This window comes from Mus musculus, chromosome 7 (genome assembly GCF_000001635.26).
Source record: "Mus musculus strain C57BL/6J chromosome 7, GRCm38.p6 C57BL/6J".
Classification (NCBI taxonomy): domain Eukaryota; kingdom Metazoa; phylum Chordata; class Mammalia; order Rodentia; family Muridae; genus Mus; species Mus musculus.
In genome coordinates this window covers 3,358,468-3,381,199 of record NC_000073.6, presented here as the reverse complement: position 1 = coordinate 3,381,199, position 22,732 = coordinate 3,358,468, and the positions used below count along the sequence as shown (strand labels likewise).

Here is a 22,732-nt window from a genome sequence, read left to right as displayed (position 1 = left end):
TCTGGAGTATCTGAGGACAGCTACAGTGTACTTACATATAATAAATAAATGAATCAAAAAAAAAAAAGAAAGAAAGAAAAGCAGAAAGTGCTCTTAACCACTGAATCATCTCTCTAGCCTCCCTTCCATCCACTTTTAAAAGATTCAACCATGCCGGGTGGTGGTGGCACACGCCTTTAATCCTAGCACTTGGGAGGCAGAGGCAGGTGGATTTCTGAGTTCGAGGCCAGCCTAGTCTACAAAGTGAGCTCCAGGACAGCCAGGGCTATACAGAGAAACCCTGTCTCGAAAAACCAAACAAACAAACAAACAAAGATTCAACCATAGCCAAGTGTGGTTGCCCTTGCCTTTAATTCTAGCACTCAGAAGGCAGAGGCACTCAGATTTCTGAGTTTGACACCAGCTTGGTCTACAGAGTGAGTTCCAGGACAGCCAGGGTTACACAGAGAAACCCTGTCTCAAAACAAATGAACAAATGAATGAAGGAGGAAACGAAAGAAAGGAAAACAGAAAGATTCAACCTCTTGTTGCTATGGTGGTACACACCTTTAATCCCAGAACTTTGGAAGGTGAGGCGTAAGGATAAAGAATTTAAAGATAGTATCAGTTGAGTAGTAAATTCAGTGTCAGCCCAGGTCATATAAGACCATGTCTCAAAAACAAACAGGAGATAGAGAGATTTCTCAGTGGTTAAGAGCATCTATTGCCTTTGTAGTGCACATAGGTTTGATTCTCAGCACCAGCGCGGTGATTCACAGCCATCTGCAGTTGCAGTTCTAGGGGATTCGATACTCTCTTTTGACCTCCATGGAAACTAAGCACACACATGGTACACAGACATACATACCTGCAGGCAAAACATTCAGACATAAAATAAAATGACCAAGTCTAACTTTAAACCTTTAAACAAAGAAGAGCCGGTGGAATGGTTCAGCCAATGAAAGCAATTGTCACCTGATGATACAATGCTAGAAACCTGAGTGGGATCCCCAGACACCATTGAAAACTGGAGGGAGAGAGTGGATTCCATAAAGTTGTCCTTTGACCTATGCACTTTGGCACAAGCAGCCTTTCCACTGGCACACACACACACACACACACACACACACCACATAGCAGTAATATGTTTTTAAAACCCAGGGCTGGAAAATTAGCTCATTTGGTTAGAGTGCTTGCCTAGCACGGATGAAGCCTTGGGTTCAATCCCCGGACAGGATGTGTGGGGGTGATTGCCTGAAATCCCAGCAGTCTAGAGACAGAGACAGGAGGGTCAAGAATTCAAGTCATTCTTGACTACACATGGGCACGTGGGTTCAAGACCTGCCTGGGCTACATGAGTTCTTATCTCAAGAACAAAATAAGAGGCTGGAGAGATGGCTCAGTGGTTAAGAGCACTGACTGCCCTTCCAGAGGTCTTGAGTTCAATTCCCAGCAACCACATGGTGGCTCACAACCATTTGTAATGAGATCTGATGCCCTTTTATGGAGTGTCTGAAGACAGCTACAATGTGCTTACATATAATAAATAAATAAATCTTTAAAAAAAATAACAAGGTCCAGTGAGGTGGCTTTATAGGAAAATATTCTTTTTTGTTTTTGTTATTGTTTTTTTTTTTTCAAGACAGGGTTTTCTGTAGTCCTGGTTGTCCTGGAACTCACTCTGTAGACCAGGTTGGCCTTGGACTCAGAAATCTGCCTGCCTCTGCCTCCCGAGTGCTGGGATTAAAGGTGTGCGCCACCACGCCCGGCAGGAAAATATTCTTGGTGCCAAGCTTCTTGACAACTTCAAGCCCCAACGATGCACATAGGTGAAAGAGAACTGGCTCTCACACGTTGTCCACCTCTGACCTCCACAGGCATGCAGTAGCTTGTGCACTTCCCCTGGGATAGACAGGTAGATAGATAGATAGTTAGCTTTTAAAATATGAGAGAGAGAGAGAGAGATTGATTGATTGATTGATTGATTGATTGATTGATTTACCAGGCTGGAGAGATGGCTCAGAGGTTAAGAGTACTGGCTGCTTTCCCAGGGGTCCTGAATTCAATTCTCAGCAACAATATGGTGGCTCACAACCATCTGTAATGAGATTTGGCACCCTCTTCTGGTGTGCAGGCATATATGTAGACAGAACACTATAATACATAGTAAATAAATAAGTTTTGAGAGAGGGTGGGGGTACACTTGCAGGAAGCCTTCTCTGACCTCTGCAGCCTTTATCCAGGCTGTCTATGCTTCCAAGTTGCCTTCTCTACCAGCAACCAGGTACCCCACCTAGTGTTTGCTGTGTGTGTGTGTGTGTGTGTGTGTGTGTGTGTGTGTGTGTGTGGTTTGGGGGGGGTGTCTATCCTGCCTGTCAGTGTAGCTGACCAAAGACAGGAATAGATTTGATTCACTTTGGCCCACCTCCACAGCCAGTAGATGGGGTACCTCTGTCCACGGATGCTGAATGGGAAAGTGAATGAATGAATCGATGAATGAATGATGCTGGGAAGTGAGTGGGCCTGTTCTCTGTAGTCTACCCTGTAGTGTCAGCTCTATCCTCCCATCACCCGAAGCCTCCAGTCCCTTGCATCCTCTCCCCAGGTGTTCGTCATCAGCCACAGCTGGGGCCTTTGTGTTTCTGGAAAGGAACAGAGAGTGGCTGTGTGGCTCTTCTTCCCACTGCATAGGAAAAGGGTGATGATCAGCGCTTCTAGAATGTCCTCATTCAGGGTGAAGTGGAAATGTCCCAGCTCTGGGGAGTCAGGTGGTCGGCATTTTTACATGCTGTTTCTCCTGGTCTCCTCCAAGGTAACAGAGTCAATGCCTTACTCCCTACCCATTGGACCTCTTAATCTGTACAAGAGAGAGGTTGCCTGAGTGAGCCCCCTCTGAATGGGACACTGTACAACTGAGATTGGAAATCACATACCCAGAGAGTCTTGGAAGAGCTGGGGGAACGTCCATGAAGCTCCTGAAATTCTGTACTGAATTTTGTGAGGATGGGTGCTCCGTACGCACACCAGATGTTCATCATTTTTATCTGATTCTCAGAGGGAATTTCAATGGCTGTATTAACAACAATAAATATATAAAAGCAAGGACTAGAGAATGGCTCAGTTGGTAGAGAAGGACTGCCTAGCATGATAAAGCCCTGGGTTCAATCCCCACCACAGAATAAACCAGGCATGAAGGTGGTCCCCCCACAGTTCTAGCACTTGGCAGGTAAAAGTGAGAGGGTTAGATGTTCAAAACCACCCTTCCAAAACACAGTGAGTTTGGGACCAGTTTAGACTACAAGAGTCTTGTTTTTGTTTTGCTTTGTTTTGTTTTGTTTTTAAAGATTAGATAGATAGATATAGATAAATAGATACATGATAGACAGATAGATATAATAGATAGACAGGCAGACAGACAAATAATAATTAGATGATAGATGGGCAGACAGACAGATAATAGATGATAGATAGACAGACAGACAGAAGGCAGGCAGATTGATGAGTAGATGATAGGTATGTCAGGAGAAAGTAACAGGAAAGCAGTGGGACACTTAGGTGAACGAGTAGTGCCTGGATCCTCACTGTAATCACGTGTTAAGCCAGGAGAGTCTTTGCTCTGGATGCTTCCAACACTTCTGCAGGACCCCTAGCGATGCCACTCTGCCATCTTAACTTGTCCAGAAACTGCCTTTTTAATGGAGGCAAAACCATTAAAGGTGAGAGCCACTTGCCTCAAAGAAGAAACTGCTTAATGGTCACATTATCTGGGGATGAGGCCGAGAGTAAAAAGAATAAAAAGTAGGAAAGTCACTTGGTTTATCTTCCTTATCTTTTCTTAGTTCATTTACTTTTTGGTATCAGAAATCAGATCCATAACCTTGTGCATTCTTAGTTGTTGTTCTACCGCTTAGCCATATCCGAAGCCCTGGTACTCTGCCCTCTCAATACACTCTCAGTCCCTCACTAGCATTTCCTTGGCACTTTAATAATAATAATAGTTATTTATCTATATTCATTAAATATAAATAATATAATTAATATAACAATAAATAGTTATTTTTTGCTATACTATTATAGTAACTATTATTATTTAGGTATATGCTTGCGTCTGTATAGGTAGTAGTGTATAAATGTAGTGCCCCCAGAGGCCAGAGGAGGGCGCCAGATCCCCTGGAGTTGAAGTTACAGGAAAGGGTTGGATGACTTTGGTCATCCAAAGTGGTGAAATGAGTCATCCAACATGGGTGCCAGAAACCCAACTCAGTGTTCCGGAAGAACAGTGTGCACGCTTAACTGCTGAGCTCTCTCAGGCCCTGAAAACTTTTATTTATATATTTTGGTTTTGGTTTTTTGAGACAGGGTTTCTCTGTGTAGCTCTGGCTGTCCTGGAACTCACTCTGTAGTCCAGGCTGGCCTCGAACTCACAGATCCACCCACCTCTGCCTCCCAAGCACTGGGATTAAAGGTGTGTGCCACAATAACCTGGCTTTGTGTGTGTGTGTGTGTGTGTGTGTGTGTGTGTGTTTATACATGCCTGTGGAGGTCACAGAATAATCTCAGGTATCCCTCCTCAGGCAATTTTTACTTTTTTAAATTTATTATATATATATATATATATATATATATATATATATATATATATATATATATATATATATGAATGTTTTGCCTACATGTATGTATGTGCCTGGTGCTTTCAAGTTAGAAGAAGGTGCCAAATCTCCCTGGAACTGAAATTACAGGCATTTATGAGCCACTGTGTTCGTGCTAGGAAGTAAACCTTGGTCTCTTGCAAAAGCAGCGGGTACTCTGAACTGCTGAGCTATCTCTCCAGCCCCAGGATTTCAAGTTTGAAGCTAGACCTGACTATTCTACAAGTTTCAGTGTAGCCTAGACTCCACAGTAAGACACTGACTTGGTAAATAGACTACTTCAGGCTTACATAAGCAACTTACTTTAATGAAAAATCTCTAAGGGGTTTCAAAACAAAAGAAGCATATAAAGATGCATTATAAAATCTACTGAGGGGCTGGTGAGATGGCTCAGTGGGTAAGAGCACCCGACTGCTCTTCCAAAGGTTGGAAGTTCAAATCCCAGCAACCACATGGTGGCTCACAACCATCCAACCAATAAGATCTGACTCCCTCTTCTGGAGTGTCTGAGGACAGCTACAGTGTACTTACATATAATAAATAAATAAATAAATCTTTAAAAAAAAAAAAAATCTACTGAATGTTTGTCCTTGTAGTGGAAGGGCATGGGCTGGTGTGGTGGTGCAGGTACATCAGCCTGCCTACTTGGAAGACAAAACCATAGTAAATCTGAGGCCAGCCTGGGCTACTGGGTGAGTTCAAGGCAAGCCTACACAAATTAGTGAGACTGTGGCTCCCAAAAAAAATTTAGAAAGGACTAGATAGATAGATAGATAGATAGATAGATAGATAGATAGATAGACAGACAGATAGACAGACAGATGATAGATAGATAGATAGATAGATAGATAGATAGATAGATAGATAGACAGACAGATAGACAGACAGATGATAGATAGATAGATAGATAGACAGACAGATAGATTGATAGATGATAGATAGATAGATAGATAGATAGATAGATAGATAGACAGATAGATTGATAGATGATTGATAGATGATTGATAGATAGATAGATAGATAGACAGGTAGATAGGTAGATAGATAGATAGAGATAGAGATATATAGTTCAGATGAAAAGCCTTTGCCCAGTATGTGTGAGGTAGGTCTGGGTTCAAGTGGAGTCCCATTTCTTTGTCCTTTCTATCATCTTCATAGTGGCCTACTCTATGTTTCTTTTTTCTTTTTTTTTAAGATTTATTTATTTATTATATGCAAGTACACTGTAGCTGTCTTCAGACACACACACACCAGAAGAGGGTGCCAGATCTCATTACGGATGGTTGTGAGCCACCATGTGGTTGCTGGGATTTGAACTCAGGACCTTCAGAAGAGCAGTCAGTGCTCTTAACCACTGAGCCATCTCTCCAGCCCCTACTCTGTTTCATAAGGGAATAATAGTATAGAGGGGAAATAAATTTATTTAGACCCTATTTTATTTTGTCTGTCTGTCTGTCTGTCTATCTATCTATCTATCTATCTATCTATCTATCTATCTATCTATCTATCATCTATTACTTCCTTTAAAAAGGTGTGTGTGTGTGTGTGTGTGTGTGTGTGTGTGTGTGTGTGTGTGTGTGCAGTGTCTGAGGAACCTAGAAGGAGGCATCAGATCCCCTGGAACAGGAGCTATAGGGAGTTATAATCTTGACTGATGTGGGTGCCAGGAACTGAACTCTGGTCCTCTAAAAAAGAGCAGTATGTGCTCTTGGACACTGAGCCAGTTCTTCAGCCCTGGAAAATTGCTACTTCCGATCTTTATTGCTGCACTGATGCTCTTGTTGTTACTGGAGGTGGGCATGCGGAGGTCAGAAGGCAACTTTCAAGATGCAGTTCCCTCCTGCCATGTGGGTTCTCAGAACTGATTATTTCAGGCCTTTAGGCTTGTGAGGCCTAAAGATCCTTTACCTGACACCCAAAGTGTGTGTGTGTGTGTGTGTGTGTGTGTGTGTGTGTGGTTTGTTTGTTTGTGTACTTGCTTCTTTAGATAGAGTATCTATCTATCTATCTATCTATCTATCTATCTATCTATCTATCTATCTATCTCAAACTAGCCTCAAACTCCAAATATAGCTGTGTTCTTGGACTCCTTGACCCTCTAGCATCTACCTCCTGAGTGCTGGGGTTATGGGCTCCAAGACTCAGTTCCTCTCTTTACTTCTCTTTGAACCCATAATCCCATCCACTTGCCTCCAGATTCTGAATCATCGTAGGCTTTTTAAACAAGCCCCAGAGATCCCCAGTTTGAGCACCACTAATGTGTGACCCTCCTCTGCAAATCACACGAGATGCAAGACACTGTGAAAGCCCATCACAGAGAGACGTGTGACTTCCCTGTCCATGAAGGCATACCCAGTCATGGGTGAGTAGTGCAGGCTCAGGGACTCCAGGGATTCCATTTTAGCTGTGTGGCAAGGAGAAAGTTAATTAACCTCCCCATGCCTAGGATCTCAATTACAAAATGAGATGATAATAAGTGCCAACCTCCTCGGGTTACAAGACATAAACGACTTAAAGCAAAGTGGCCAGTGACAGGAAGCACTTGCTAAATTATGCAACTGATTTATGCAAACTATTGTTATTAAGTGGCCCTGGAAAATAGTCAAGAAGGGTTATATAACTGATACGAAACTGGCTCCGTTCCACATGTGCAGTTGGAAGGTGGAGAACTCTGTGCCTTCTATGACGGTCGTTATATAAAATGTGCACACACATGCTTTGTGCCCACCTGTGTGTGCACTTCAACACAAGCCCATGCCGGCAGAAACTCAGAGCATTTCTCAAATGATGTGTTTAAGGTCATAGTACCTGTCGGAGATGGGTCTCAGTTGGTAGAGTGACTGCACAGTATGCACAACGCCCGGGCTTCAATCCCCCACATCATATAAGTATATGTGGTAGCACTTGGAACCCTCGGGAGGTGGAGAAAAGAGGAGCAGTTCAAAGCCAGCCTTGGCTACTTGATGAGTTAGAGGCCAGACTGAAATATATGAGACTATCTCAAAAACAGAAAACAAACAAACCCAGAACTCGGATAGGACCTCGAGGGTAAAGGCTTCCGAATAACAGCCCGTCTTGGTTTACTTTTGATAGAAACCTCACCACATTCCTATGAAAAACGAAAGAGCTAGGTAGAGAAGATAGCTTGATTGGCAAAGGTCCTTGCTAATGGCGGGTGTGGTGACTAGTCTTATGTCAACTTGATACAGGCTAAAGTCATCCAGGAAGAAGGAACCTCAGTTAAGAAAATACTTTATAGGCAGGAGCGATGGCTCAGTGGTTAAGAGCACTGACTGCTCTTCCAGAGGTCTTGAGTTCAATTCCCAGCAACCACATGGTGGCTCACAACCATCTGTAATGGGACCCTGTGCTCTTTTCTTGTGTGTCTGAAGAGAGAGAAAAAAAGTTAAAAAAAAGAAAGAAAAACAGAAAAGGCTGTATACTGGCCATAATGGCCCATGCCTTTAAACCACATACACAGAAGGCAGAGGCAGGCAAATCACTGTGAGTTCGAGGCCAGCCTGGTCTACCAAGCAAGTTCCAGGACAGCCAGGGCTACACAGAGAAATCCTGTTTTGGAAAAAAAGGAAGGAAGGAAGGAAGGAAGGAAGGAAGGAAGGAAGGAAGGAAGGAAGGAAGGAAGGAAGGAAGGAAGGAAGGAAATGCTTTCTAAGTTCAGGTTATAGGATGGCCTATAGGGGATTTTCATAAATAGTGTATGATGGGGGAGGGCACAGCCCATGTGTGTGGTGCCATACTTGGGCAGATGGTCCTGGGTTCTATAAGAAAGCAGGCAGAGCAAGCCATGGGGAGCAAGCCAGTAAGCAGGACCCCTCCTCCAAGGGTTCTCCATCAGTTCCTGCCTCCAGGTTCCTGCCCTCACTGCCCTTAGTGAGAAGCTGTAATATGAAACTGTAAGTGAGATAAACCCTTTCCTCCCCAAGCTGCTTTGGTCACAGTGCTTTGTCACAGCAATGGTCACCCTAGCTAAGTCAGTGGGGGAGGTGGCTTCCTGGTAAAAGTGCTTGCTGTGTGGCCGGATGACCTCAGTTTGACCCCTTCTGACCTCCACACGCACACACAGAAACAAATGGGTTTGGGTTTTGTTTTGTTTCTTTCTTTCTTTTCTTTTTTTTTTTTTTTTTTCTTTTTTCTTTTTTGAGACAGGGTTTCTCTGTGTAGCCCTGGCTGTCCTGCAACTCACTTGGTAGACCAGGCTAGCCTCGAACTCAGAAATCTGCCTGCCTCTGCCTCCCGAGTGCTGGGATTAAAGGTGTGCACCACCACGGCCAGCAGGCTTTTTTTGTTTGTTTGTTTGTTTGTTTTTTAAAGCAAAACTTTTCACTACAGGATTTATTTTTTCTTTGTCCTCAAAATGTAGGGAAAATAAAACAAGATGGATAAATTCTTGTCCCTCCTGTCATGATCAAACACCCGACAACAAGGAACTTTAAGAGGGAAGCATTGGGGGCTGGTGAGATGGCTCAGTGGGTAAGAGCACCCGACTGCTCTTCCGAAGGTCCAGAGTTCAAATCCCAGCAACCACATGGTGGCTCACAACCATCCGTGATGAGATCTGACTCCCTCTTCTGGAGTGTCTGAAGACAGCTACAGTGTACTTACACATAATCAATAAATAAATCTTTTAAAAAAAAAAAAAGAGGGAAGCATTGGAGAGGGCACAGTCCACCAGGTCAGGGTAGGAGCGTAAGGCACAGCTGGCACACTGCATTCTCCCAGGAAGCAGGGAGAGACAGATGCTGGTACTCAGCTGCCTTCCCCTGTTTAGTCTATCAGGACTCCAGCATGGTGCCATCAAGGTGGATCTTGTGTCCTAGTTAGTTCTCTACTGCTATGACCAAAAGCAACTAGGGAGAGAAGGGCTTACTTGCCTTAGGCTACTCATCACAGCCCAAGAAGTCAGGGCAGGACCTGAAGGAGGGGCAGAGGCAAGGAAGAGTGTGGATCACCTGCTCCCTTTCCATGGCTTGTTAACGCTTCCTTCTTATACAGCCCAGGACCTCCTACCCAGCAGTGGCACTGCCCACAGCTGTCTGAGCCCTCCTGTACCAATCACAGATCAAGAAAATGCCCAACAGGTTTACCTGCCAGCCAGTCAAATGGAGGTACTTTCTCGACCAAGGTTCCCCCTTCTCAGATGATTCTAGCTTCTGTCAAGCTGTACAGACCTGACCACACAAAGTAATCCAATCTAGATAGCTCCTCACAGCAGCTTGGAGGCAGCCTGGGTTCTAGGTGACTCCAGGTCCTGCCAAGGTAACAAAAGTAAACTGAACTTTTAGTTTTCAAGATTTTGTCTTTTTCTTTCTTTAATCTTCGAGGTGTGTGTGTGTGTGTGTGTGTGTGTGTGTGTGTGTGTGGTATATGCCCCTGTGTGTATGTATGGATAGGCACACCTGTGTGCACAGGAGAAACGAGAGGAGGACATTGGTGTCTCTGCCAAATTCCTTTTGAAACAGGCTTTCCCACTGTCTCACTGAACTAGAAGCTGGAAACCCTCCGACCTAGCCTTCACAATGCTGGAGTTATGGGCCTGTGTGGCCATGCGTAGCTTTTGCTGGGAGTTTGAACTCAAGATCTAATGTCTAGATAGCAAGAGCTCTTACCCACTGAGCCATCTCCATAGCTCCCAAACTTTATTTTTCTTAAGAGAATATAAATTTCAGGGTTTTAGGTTGTTATGTTCTGTGCAGTCAGCTGACTCGTATCATCGCCACCCATGCTACAGATTCGGCAGACAGCACCAGTTGATCAGCACCAATAGATGGGGATATTCTTTCCTACTGAGCGAATAAATGTTCAGAAACCTTCTAATACTCTGTTCCAAGCCACCACTAGGAATCAATTAGTCTCAACAAAGAAGCTGAACTGTGTTTGCCATTGCGAATCTCAAGCCTGACCTTCAGAAGTTCCTGGAATCCTGGAAAGTGAGTGAGAACGAATCTCCCTCCCTCCGGAATCTGACCCTGCTGAATCTGAGTTCCTTCCTGAGAAGCTTTCCAGGCCACCCTCCCTATTCCAGAGGGATTTGGAATCTTTCTAAATCATCCCCCTCATTTTTTTTTTAAAGATAGAAAAGGAAACCAAAGCCTCAGACATTAAAAAGACTCACTCAAGGTCACAGCATGAGTTTGCATAAAATCTGCAGTCTCGAAATGTGGCAGCTGGGGATGGCAAGGTGGCTCAGCAGGTAAAGGAGCCACCAAGGGTGACAACCTGGGTTCAGTTGCGGGAGAAAGCAGATTCCTGAAGAGCTGTCCTCTGACATCTGACACCCACGAGTGCACCAGGGCATGCTTGCCCTATTATTATTATTATTATTATTATTATTATTATTATTATTATTGTTATTATCATCATCATCATCATCATCATCATCATCATCGTTATCATTATGTAACTGCTAACTGACTGAGTCGAGGAAACCCTGAGGATAGAACTAGTTATATGTTAATGGCTGGGCAACTCCCTATGCCTTTGGTTTCTTCACCTGTAGCATGGGGCTAATTGGAATGCTGAGTTCACAGGACAGGAAGAAAAACAATAAATTTAAAAGAAAAAAGTTCCCTCAGTATGGCTGTGGCTGTGACCACAGTTGCAGGGCCATTATCATTGCCCCTTCGGGACAGTAAACAGATGAGACAAAGAGCAAGAGGCAGACATCATACTTCTTTCCCAATATTTGTTAAGATTAAGCTTATTAAGGACACAAGGGATCTGCTGCCAGTGGTAGAGCCCTGTCCAGGATCCCCAGTGACTGGGGTGGGGATTCGCAGCTTCAGAGCTCTAATTTTGCATACAGGAAGCTCTGGGTTCCCTGGAAGAGAGAGAGAGAAAGAGAGAGAGAGATATTCTAGTTATAAATTTATCAGATACCTTGGCTGTTTCAGTCTCTCAGTATAGTGGAAACACAGCTCTTAGAATCCAATTTTGAGCCTCCCTCCCTCACCTGTGCAGACAGTGGTAATTCCTACATACCAACTACTGTGAGTATCTAATGGGATCATGTTCAGCTTGGCAGCATCTGCCTTATGGTATCTGTACAGTAAATAGTTGGCGACTGTTTCCCAACGTAGCAAAAGGGCCCAGCATGCAGGAAGCCCACTGTTGCTTTGTAACCGGGAAGGAAACTGGGGTTTGGGAGCCAGACTGACTTGGTGCCAGTCAAAGGCTGTGAGTGTGTATGCACGCTGTCAGATGAGTCATTTGCCTCACTGGCATGAAGAGGCTGGTGAAGTTAATGGAGGACCTGAGAAGAGCCAGCTCAAGAAGTGTCACCGTGCAGTCCGCAGTCAGAGGGATAGAGAGAGATCTGGATGGTTTTGTATTGACCTTAACCTTGTCCTTTCTTGTCCTCATACAGGGACTTATAATGTGATGCTTAAATTAAATAACCTAAATCTGCCGGGCGTGGTGGCGCACGGGAGGCAGAGGCAGGCAGATTTCTGAGTTCGAGGCCAGCTTGGTCTACAGAGTGAGTTCCAGGACAGCCAGGGCTGTACAGAGAAACCCTGTCTTGAAAAAACCAAAACCAAACAACAACAACAACAAAATCCTAAATATAACCTAAATAACTTAATTTTGCAAACCCCCCTCCTCTTTCAGAGAGCCCTCAAACTCTCTTCACAGCCAATGATGACCTTAAACTCCTGGTCCTTGTGCTTCCACTTGAACATCACCATGCCTGGCACTCAGAGACTTGGGCATACTAGGTAGGAATCACTCAAGCAGCCCAGCTACACCCCCCTCGTCCTTCCTTCGTTTTTGTTTGCTTGGCTAGTTTTTTTTTTTTTTTTTTGAGACAGTTTCTCTGTGTAGCCCTGGCTGTCCTGGAACTCTCTCTGTACACCAGGCTGTCCTGGAACTCGGAGCTCTGCCTGCCTTTCTCTGCCTCCCGAGTGCTGCGCATTCCCACTGCAGCCAGTTTATTTTTCACTTTGTTGTGACGCTGAGGAGGAAGGGAAGGGTTCCCAAGCAACCCGTGCCGCTGTGTGTGTGTGTTCATGTGTGTGGCCCGATGTCGCCAGTAGTGGGTTCTCTCCTTCTATGTAGTAAAGATGGCCTAGAACTTGCAGCAATCCCAAGCCTCTGTCTCCCAAGGCTGGAATTGCAAGCCTGGTCATGTGGTGTACGGTTTTTGAAGACATAGGTATCACAATGTAGTCCTCGCTGTTCTGTCCGCCTCGGCTTCCTTAGTACTAGGATTAAAGGTCTGTGCTATTACAACTGGCAAGAACTAGTCAGAATAACAGTACTTTACCCTTAAGAGAAACCAATACCATAAGCTCCTTTCTTCCAATCCCCTCCCTTTGGTGAGACACAGACGTGTTTGAAATAAAGTTTATTGATATTTACATATGATACACGGTAAATAACAGAGCCAGGCCCCCCACCCCACCGGTTCCCCACCCTTATTGCTTCCCTCCCCCCTCCCCCAGACTCATTAAAAATCGCTGCGTAAAGACAGGTTATAACTGCTGCTGTTCTCCCTCCCCCCTCCCCCCTAAGATGCAAACTAAAAGCCCCCGTCCCTCCCCTGCCCCCTCCCCCCACCCCGGGGCCGTTCTGGTTCCGTGTGTGTTAACACTGTGCTACCTCGCCCTCCTCCCCTAATAAAGGGAGTGGGATGGGCGGTTTTCTGGCGACCTCCCCCGCCCCCCCCCAATCTGTCCAAGGGGGAGAACGGGCCCTTGAAAGAGGCCAGAGTTTGGGGATTTGAGGTGGGAAGAGGGACATGGATGAGAGGGAGTACCAGAAAATGGAAGACGGAGGTTTTGGGGGGTGTTAACCCCCGCTACTGCCCCTCCCTCCCCCGAAGGAACCTCGAGGGGGAAGAGGCGGGCACAGGAGTGGAGATAGCATGAGGGAACCTCCCTCCACCCTGGGGTCCCATCCTTGTTTGGTGTGAGAGGCTGGATGCACCTAGGGGCTTCGGGTGAGCAGGTGGAGGGAGGAAAAGATAAATGGGAAGAGGAGGTGGGAGAGGGAAAGGCGGAGGAGGAGGAGGAAGTGGGGGGAGGAAGAAGAAGAATACATTAGAAGAAAGACAGAAGGTCACCTTCCAGAGGAGAAAAGAGAGAAAATGGAGTCCCGGAAAGGCAACAGAAAGGTCATGGTCAGTCATAGTCATATCCCTGTAGGCAGAGCAAGCTCATCCCCACCCGCCGCCACCAGCGACCTGCAGGGCACCTGGTGGTGTGCAAAGAGAATGGAGCGGGAGTTCCAGGGCATTCCAGTGGCTGCTACACCCACTCTCCAACCCAGCACCCCTACCGGAAGCGGGAGTCTGGCGGAGTTGGGGGAGCTAGGTGCAAGATACCACCAGAAGATAGTAAACTCGGTTGGAATTAACCGGTGGGGAGGGACCTAAGGGAAAGGGGCGGGCTCACGGGGGCGAGGTGAGGAAGGAATAATTTGGAAGTATAATGAATCAGTGAGGAGAGATTGGAAAAAGGGTGGAGCCGTTGAAATGAGGATGATGGGTAGGAACTTGGAGATGGCACAGCATCCTTCAGCCTAGAGTTCCTTAAGGAATTGGGGCTTCATGGGTGAGGCGCGGGAGAGGGGAGGGAGAAAGAGGAAAGGGAGGGACTCCAGCCTCAGCACGGCGAAGTGGAGATGTGGAGATGGTCCGGGTACTTGATGGCCGGGGGGTAATTTTGCGTCATCTGAATGGAGACGTCGCTAGAGATGTCGGAAGGGCTGCGGCCTCGACGCCACGCCTCGGGCTGCAGAAACTGGCCGGAGTAGTCGGAGCAGTCGCTGAGACGCGGTCGGTAGAAGGCCGGGTGCGGGCGATACATCTCTTCCTCCGCGTAGCGCTTGGTGAACAAGTACACGGACATGACTCCGGCCCCCTGTGGCAAAGCACAGTCAGTATCCCAGAGGCAGCACCCTACTGCCTTCTCTATCAGAGCCCAGGAATCACAGCTGCATATCATCCCAAGACCTCAGCAAAACCCAAGAGGCCCAGCCCTCATTTCCTCCAGGACCCACGGGTTAGAAATCAAAGTCTAACCCATCTCCCTCATAGTTCAGGCACCTCTCCCCATCCAGTCTCCTCTTCTTCCTGGACCCAGGAATCACACAGCCAAACACTCCCAGCTTTAAAGCAGAGAGATGGGTCCCCCAGCTCTTTCCTCTCCGAGACCCAGAGATTACAACCACCTTCCTCATAACCCATAGCATTCTTTTCCTCCTGGGCACAAGAATCAGACCGTCCTCTGTTCGGGGAGTCCTTCCCCAGGACCTAGGACTCCCAACTCTAAGACCTAGGAAGGTCCAAACTTCAGGTTTTTTCTCTCCTCAAATCCAAAGGCACTATCTTCAGAGCTCCATCTGCTCCAGACTTCCAGGGGCTGGAATACCCCTAACACCAGCACCACCACCCATCCCCCAACTCCGATCCCGCCCCACCTCTGTCTTCAAACTGGCAGTCTGGGCCCAATACATCACCTCTTTGAGAAGAAAAGAGGAAGCAGCGAAGGCAAAGGACCACCCGTAGCGATAGTGAAAGTACTGCTCAGAGCTGCTGGGCCTGTTCATGACCTCGTCGTTGATGCTGGAGATGTATAGGACCAAGCCCACCACCAAGGAGAGACCTGAGGGAAGAAGGATGCCAGGACCATAAGAAGGGAGCACTCCCGACCGCTCAGTGCTTCCCTCTACCCTCTGCCTTATATCAAGGACTAGCCTTAGCCTATTCTCCCCAAAATGGTATGCAAGTGTTCTATGTCAGAACGATGCCTATAGCCCCTCACTAGGGAATCCTAGGCAGATGCTCAATTACTGAAACCTCCCCCCACCCCCCAGACTCTCAGTAGAGGATTCTAGGCAAGAACTCTTGCTGAGTCACAAGCCTAGCCCCTTACTGGTGGAATCAAGAGAAGAATTCGACCAGTGAGCTCTTGATGGTGAATCCTAGGAAAGTACTCTACCACTGAGCCATGTCCCCAGCCTCTCACTGGTGGATTCTATGAAGGAATTCTGCACCTGAGCAATGCATCCACAGTGGTGGAATCTAGGTAAGAGTTCTATCACTGGGCCTTGATCCCTAACTGGTAAATTCTAGGCAGGAGCTCTACCACTGAGCTATATCCCCAGCCCTCTTTTCGCTTTTTATTTTGAATCAGGGTCTCAGTAACTTACTTGCCCAGACAGGCCTGGAACTTTTGAACCTCCTGTCTCAGCCTCCCAAGTAGCTGTCATGACAGGGTTGGGCTTCACTTCTGGGTTTTGAATGACCTCTTGTTCTGGGCCTTGGTTGGGTGCACAGAACCCAGAAATGAATCCACCAGCTGCCCTCGCCCCACCCAATGCCTGCTATCTGAGATCTCAGTGCACCTGAACGGTGAAGGGCAGGATAGTGACCACCCATTCTGTGCATATTGACATGTGCTACAAAGCTCATCTCACTGAACATTATGCGGTCCAGAAGAGGCGCAAAGCCATCTGAGGTAAGAAGAGCAAGAAGATCAAAGAAATACATCATCATCCAAGAGGGTGAGGTCCAGGGAAGGGGCATCTTTTTGAAGGGCCATATAAGGTGGAAAGCAATTCCATGTGTCAACCCATACACACACACACACACACACACACACACACACACACACACACGAATGTGTATATGCTCATGCACAAAGCATAAGTGTTCTTAGGAGAGCTGGTGGCTCGTGAGATGGCACAATGGTTAAGAACACTGGCTGCTCTTCCAGAGGATCTGGGTTTAAATCTCTGCACCACAGTGGCAGCTCACCACTGTCTATAACTCCTGTCCTAAGGATCGGGTAAAATAAGCCAAGGAGATAAAAGTCACGGTAATATGTGAGTTGTGTTTTATGTGAAACATACCCCAAATGTTTAAAGTCTGTGAGTTTCATGCTTATGAAATGGTTCAGTGGGTAAAAGTGCTTGCTGACGACCCTGAAGACCTGAGTTTGAACCCCAAGATATAAATGATAGAGAGAACTGATTCCCACAAGTTGTCCTTTGACTTCTAAATGAGCAATACTGCACTTGCACATATACCTCAATAAATAAATATAAAAGAAAACGTAATACTCTTTAGGGGCTAGAGAGATGCCTCAGCAGTTGCTTGCTGCTCTTGCAGAGGATCCAAGTTCACTTCCTAGCACCCACACTGTGGATTACAACTGTCTGTAACTGCAGTTTCAAGGTATCTGATACCCTCTCCTGTCCTTTACAGACACTGCACACACATGCTGCACAGACATACATGCAGAAAAAACAAACCAACAACAAAACTAGAAGTGGGCCAGGCAGTGGTGGCTCATGCCTGTAATCCCAGCACTTGGGGGCCAGAGGCAGGCAGATTTCTGAGTTCGAGGCCAGACTGGTCTACAAAGTGAGTTCCAGGACATCCAGGGCTGTACAGAGAAACCCTGTCTCCAAAAAACAAAACAAAACAAAACAAGTGAATTCATCTTTTAAAATAATCCTGATAATATCTCTCCAAGGATGTGAATACTACATGTGCACAAATGAAGCCTTTCTTTCCTTTCTTTCACACACATATGTATATATACATGCATATATATGTGTATATGTGTATATATACACATATATATGTATGTATATAAATACATACATATATACATATACGTATACACACACACACACATATATATATATACATACACACACACACACAAATATATGTGTGTGTGTATAAGGATAAAGATCATTATTGAAAAATATGGCAAGTCTCAGCACTGAGGAGGTGACTGAGTTTAGGCCAGTCTGGTGTACAGAGCAAGTTCCAGGACAGCCAGGGCTACACAGAAAAACCCTGTCTCAAAAAAGAAGAAGAAGATGATGAAGAGGAGGAAAAGAAGGAGAGAGGGAAGGGGGTGGGGAAGAGGAACAAGAAGAGGACAAGGAGGAAGAGGAAGAAAATGGGTTGGGTGAAGAAGAACAAAAGAAAAAGAAGGAAGACGAAGAGGAAGAGGAGAAAGTGTTGGGTATAGTTCAAGGATAAAGTGCCTGCCTAAGCATGTGTAAAAGCCTGAGTTCAAATCCTAACATTACATATAAGCATGTACGGTCTTGCATAGCTGTAATCCCTGCATTAGGGGAATGGAGGCAGAAGGATCAGAAGTTCAAGATTAGGGCTGGAGAGATGGCTCAGCAGTTAAGAGCATTGACTGGCCGGGCGTGGTGGCACACACCTTTAATTCCAGCACTTGGGAGGCAGAGGCAGGTGGATTTCTGAGTTCGAGGCCAGCCTGGTCTACAAAGTGAGTTCCAGGACAGTCAGGGCTACACAGACAGAACCCTGTCTCAGAAAAAAAAAAAAAAAAAAAAAAAAGAGCACTGACTGCTCTTTCACAGGTCCCGAGTTCAAATCCCAGCAACCACATGGTGGCTTACAACTGTCCGTAATGAGATCTGATACCCTCTTCTGGAGTATCTGGAGACAGCTATACTGTACTTACATATAATAATAAATAAATCTTTAAAAAAATAAGTTCAGGGGCTGGTGAGATGGCTCAGTGAGTAAGAGCACCCGACTGCTCTTCCGAAGGTCCAGAGTTCAAATCCCAGCAACCACATGGTGGCTCACAACCATTCGTAACAAGATCTGACTCCCTCTTCTGGTGTGTCTGAAGACAGCTACAGTGTACTTACATATAATAATAAATAAATCTTTAAAAAAAAATAAGTTCAAGCCGGGCATGATGGCGCACGCCTTTAATTCCAGCACTCAGGAGGCAGAGGCAGGTGGATTTCTGAGTTCGAGGCCAGCCTGGTCTACAAAGTGAGTTCCAGGACAGTCAGGGCTACACAGAGAAACCCTGTCTCGAAAAAACCAAAAAAAAATATATATATATAATAATAATAATAAATAAGTTCAAGGTCAGGCTAGACTATATGAAACTTTGTCTCCAAAATCCATCAGTCATTCAATAAATAAAATGTAAAATGAAAGAAAACACAAAATGTGCATAAAAATATATAGAATATACTTTTTTATTTGTTGTTTTGAGAAAGAGTCTCTTTATGTAGTCCTAGCCATCCTGGGACTTACTATGTAGAGAAGGCTGGCCTGGAACTCATGGAAATCTCCATGTATCTGCCTCTCAAGCAAAGGAGTTAAAAGTGCTCACCACCACACCTGCCTTAGAATGCGCTGCCGAGCATGAAAGAACGGATCATATTTTTAATTCTTTTTCTTTTTTTAAAGGTTTACTTATCATTATACATAAATACACTGTAGCTGTCTTCAGATCCTCCAGAAGAGGGCGTCAGATCTCATTACGGATGGTTGTGAGCCACCATGTGGTTGCTGGGATTTGAACTCAGGACCTTCGGAGATCATCTTAATGTATTTATTATTGTATGTTAGCAGGTGGTGTGTGTGGAGGGGGATGTTGCACCTAACACAGCAAACATAAAGGACTTCATTCTTTCCATCCAATTTTATGTGGTTTCTGAGGATCAAACTCAGATTGCCTTAGAAAGAGAGTAGGATGGCTGGAGAGATGGCTTAATGGTTAAGAGCACTGGTTGCTCCTCAAGGGGACCTGGGTTCAATTCTCTGTACCACAATGGCAGCTTACAACTATCTATAACTCAAGTCCTAGGGATATGATGCCCTCTTCTGATTTCTGTGAACACCAAGCACACGTATGATGCACAGACAGACATGTGGTCAAAACGTCCTTTTTTTTTTTTTCTCCCAAAAAGAATACAGTTGAGGTAGGCAGTTATCCCAGCACTCGGAAGGTAGAGGTAGCTCTCTGTGAGTTTGAGGTCAGCCTGGTATATAAAGTTCCAGAACAGCCAGCTCTACACAGAGAAACCCTGCCTTGGAAAAAAACCCAAAATAAAAGAATACAGGAGGGGGAGGGAGAGGATGGGTGGGTGAGGAAGCACCCTCATACAGGCAAAGGGGAGGGGGGAATACGTGGGATGGGGGAACGGTTGCTGGAGAGGTAACCAGGAAGTGGGATATTATTTGATACAAAGGAATGGAATGATTAATAAATTTAAAAAAATTTTTTTTAAAAAAAGAATACAGCCGGACATGGGAATACGCCTTTAATCCCAGCACTCAGGAGGCAGAGGCAGGTGGATTTCTGAGTTCGAAGCCAGCCTGGTCTACAGAGTGAGTTCCAGGACACCCAGGGCTATACAGAAAAACCCTGTCTCAAAAAAAAAACAAAAAAACAAAAAAACAAAAACAAAAACAAACAAACAAAGAATACAGTAAAAAGGCTGAAGAGATGGCTCAGTGTTCAGTAGCACTTACTGCTCTTACACAGGACCCACATATAAAAGTTCATGGCTAGGGGCTGGAGAGATGGCTAAGAGCACGAACTACACTTCCAGAAGTCCTGAATTCAATTCCCAGCAACCACATGGTGGCTTATAACCATCGGTAATGGGATCCTATCCCCTCTTCTGGGATCCCCTCTTCAGGAGTGTCTGAAGACAGCAACAGTATATAAAGAAAAGAAATAAATCTTTTTTAAAAAAGTTCATGGCTAGCCTGATCCATTGTGAGTTCAAAGCCAACTTGAGCAACCTAGTAAAACTGTTGTCAAAATAACAAAGGGGAAAACAAAACAAAACAAAACAAAACAAAACAAAACAAGAGGGCTAAGGGTGTGGCTTAGTGGTAGGATGCTTCCTAGAATCCCCCAGTAAGGGGCAGGGAATGTGGAAGTGGAGGAGACTTGCCTAGCTTGTGTGAGGCCCTAAATTCAATCCTCAGTGTTGAATGGGGGGAAAGAACCAACCCAGCCCATGTGCATCTGCTTGTTTTTGCAAAACTAAGCCTGAGGAGGGAAGCTGACAAACAAGAGAGGCTGATTGCACCAGGGCGGAGGGAGAACAAGGAGCTGAGGAGAAGTACACACATTTGCAGGATTTTCATCCCTGGAATTATGTTAGTATTTTATACATTCAAGGAATAAACCCAAAGCCAGGTGTGATGGCGGAAAGCTTGCTGAATAGGGGGAGGGGGTGGAGAGCAGTCAAAGCCACACAGCAAACTCTGTCTCAACAGCAAAGCAAGCCAAAGCAAGCAAACACATAGCAACAATAAATAAATAAGAACAAGAGTGGTGAACAATCCCGGTAACTTTCATTCTCGTCCCTCCCTCCTTCTTTCCCTCTTTTGTTGTTGTTGTTGTTGTTGTTGTTGTTGTTGTTGTAGGATAGGCTGGCTCTCCCTTGCTATGCCCCACAGCCTGACTTCAAGCTGTTGATCCCCTGCCTCCAACTCCAGAGTGCAGATCCCATAAGCGTGCCACCACACCTGCTTCAACTTCTTTCTGAACTCGTTCCCCAAGGGAAGCGACTCTCTCCAGAGCCAAGGGCACAAGCCAAGGACAGTAAAGTGTCCTTTTGTCCAAAAATAAGAAATTACACCCAGGAGGTAGTGGTGTACTCCTTTAATCCCAGAAATTGGGAGTCAGAGGCAGGCATATCTCTGAGTTTGAGGCCAGCCTGGTCTACAGAGCTAGCTCCAGTTCTCTGTGTACCCCTGGCTGTCCTGGAAGTCACTCTGTAGACCAGGCTGGCCTCGAACTCAGAAATTTGCCTGCCTCTGCCTCCAGAGTGCTGGGATTAAAGGCATGTGCCACCACGCCTGGCTTATAACCCAAATTCTTTTTTTTTTTTTTTTTTTTTTAAATTTTTTTTTTTTGATTTTTCTTTTTTTTTTTTTTTTTTTTAAAGATTTATTTATTTATTATATGTAAGTACACTGTAGCTGTCTTCAGACACTCCAGAAGAGGGCATCAGATCTCATTACGGGTGGTTGTGAGCCACCATGTGGTTGCTGGGATTTGAACTTTGGACCTTCGGAAGAGCAGTCGGGTGCTCTTACCCACTGAGCCATCTCACCAGCCCATAACCCAAATTCTGTACAGATTATTTTGTTATTTGAAATATGGTCTGCGGGCTGGAGAGATGGCTCAGCGGTTAAGAGCACTGACTGCTCTTCCAGAGGTCCTGAGTTCAATTCCCAGCAACCACATGGTGGCTCACAACCATCCATAATGAGATCTGACACCCTCTCCTGGTGTGTCTGAAAACAGCTACAATGTACTTACATATAATGAATAAATATTTAAAAAAAAAAAAGAAATATGGTCTGCACCTAGCCCAGACTGGGTAGAACTTGCTATGTAGCTAAATATGACCTTACCTTCACTAATTCTCCTGCCTCCACTTCCTGGGGTGACAAGCGTGCACTGCCATGCCTGTCTTATGCATTTCTGGGGAAGGAAACCATGCTCTTCAATGCCAGACAAGCACTCTACAAACTGAGCCACATTGCAGCAACAGATCTGTACATTTTTAATTGGGTAAATAAAATGTCTCATTGAGTCAAAGTGCCACACAAGCCTGATGGCTTAAGTCCAATCCTCAGACCCATGATGCAGAGAGACACGACTTCTCAAAGGTGTTGTCTGACCTCCAAACTCAGTGACAAAAGCAAGCTTGCATTCATACAAACACATATATAATAATAATAATACTAGACAATGAATAAAGAAAATTAAAGGAATAGGAGGAAAAGTTGGTTTCAGTAACATATCCATCTACACATGTATATGGAAAGGTAGATACAAGATACACATTCGACAATGCCAGGTGTAAGTAAGTATCACCAATGGGCTGCAGAGATTGTTCCGAAGATTGGAGCAAGAGCACTGGCTGCTCTTTCAAAAGACTCTTGTTTGATTCCCAACACCACATGGCGGCCTTCAACATCTGTAACTACAGGTCTAAAGGGATCTAACACTTCTGACTTCTAAGGTCACCTGTACTCATTCATGTACACATAACCACACACAGAGATAAGCATAATTAAAAATAAAATAACTATATTTTAAAAATCACCCACAGATATTAAATCAAAGGATAACAGAATCTCCGCATCGAATACCTACTTATTACTGAAAGGTTGAAAGCATCTTCCTCAGCTAGGAAGGGGGTGATTGCCCAGAATACACAAAAGTCTTGTTCTGACCCTAGCACCATATTAACCAGGCAATGGTGGTGCAGATCTGTCATGCTAGCACTACCCTGTGAGAGAGGCAGGATCA

At 45.3% G+C, this 22,732-nt stretch overlaps 1 protein-coding gene across 4 annotated transcripts in view; it reads right to left on the bottom strand.

Annotated features, from left to right (window-relative positions):
- Nucleotides 1-12,978: 12,978 nt before the first annotated feature.
- The window catches only part of Cacng7 (calcium channel, voltage-dependent, gamma subunit 7), a 36,195-nt gene continuing 26,441 nt past the window's right edge, over nt 12,979-22,732 (bottom strand). For all 4 annotated transcript variants that reach the window (XM_030243125.1, NM_133189.5, XM_030243124.1 and 1 more), the window contains 2 exons: nt 15,108-15,253; nt 12,979-14,509 (listed from right to left, as the gene is read on the bottom strand). In XM_030243125.1, the coding sequence (XP_030098985.1) occupies nt 14,252-14,509; nt 15,108-15,253 (404 nt within the window). In that variant the 3' untranslated portion in view covers nt 12,979-14,251. The remainder of the gene's footprint in view (nt 14,510-15,107; nt 15,254-22,732) is intronic.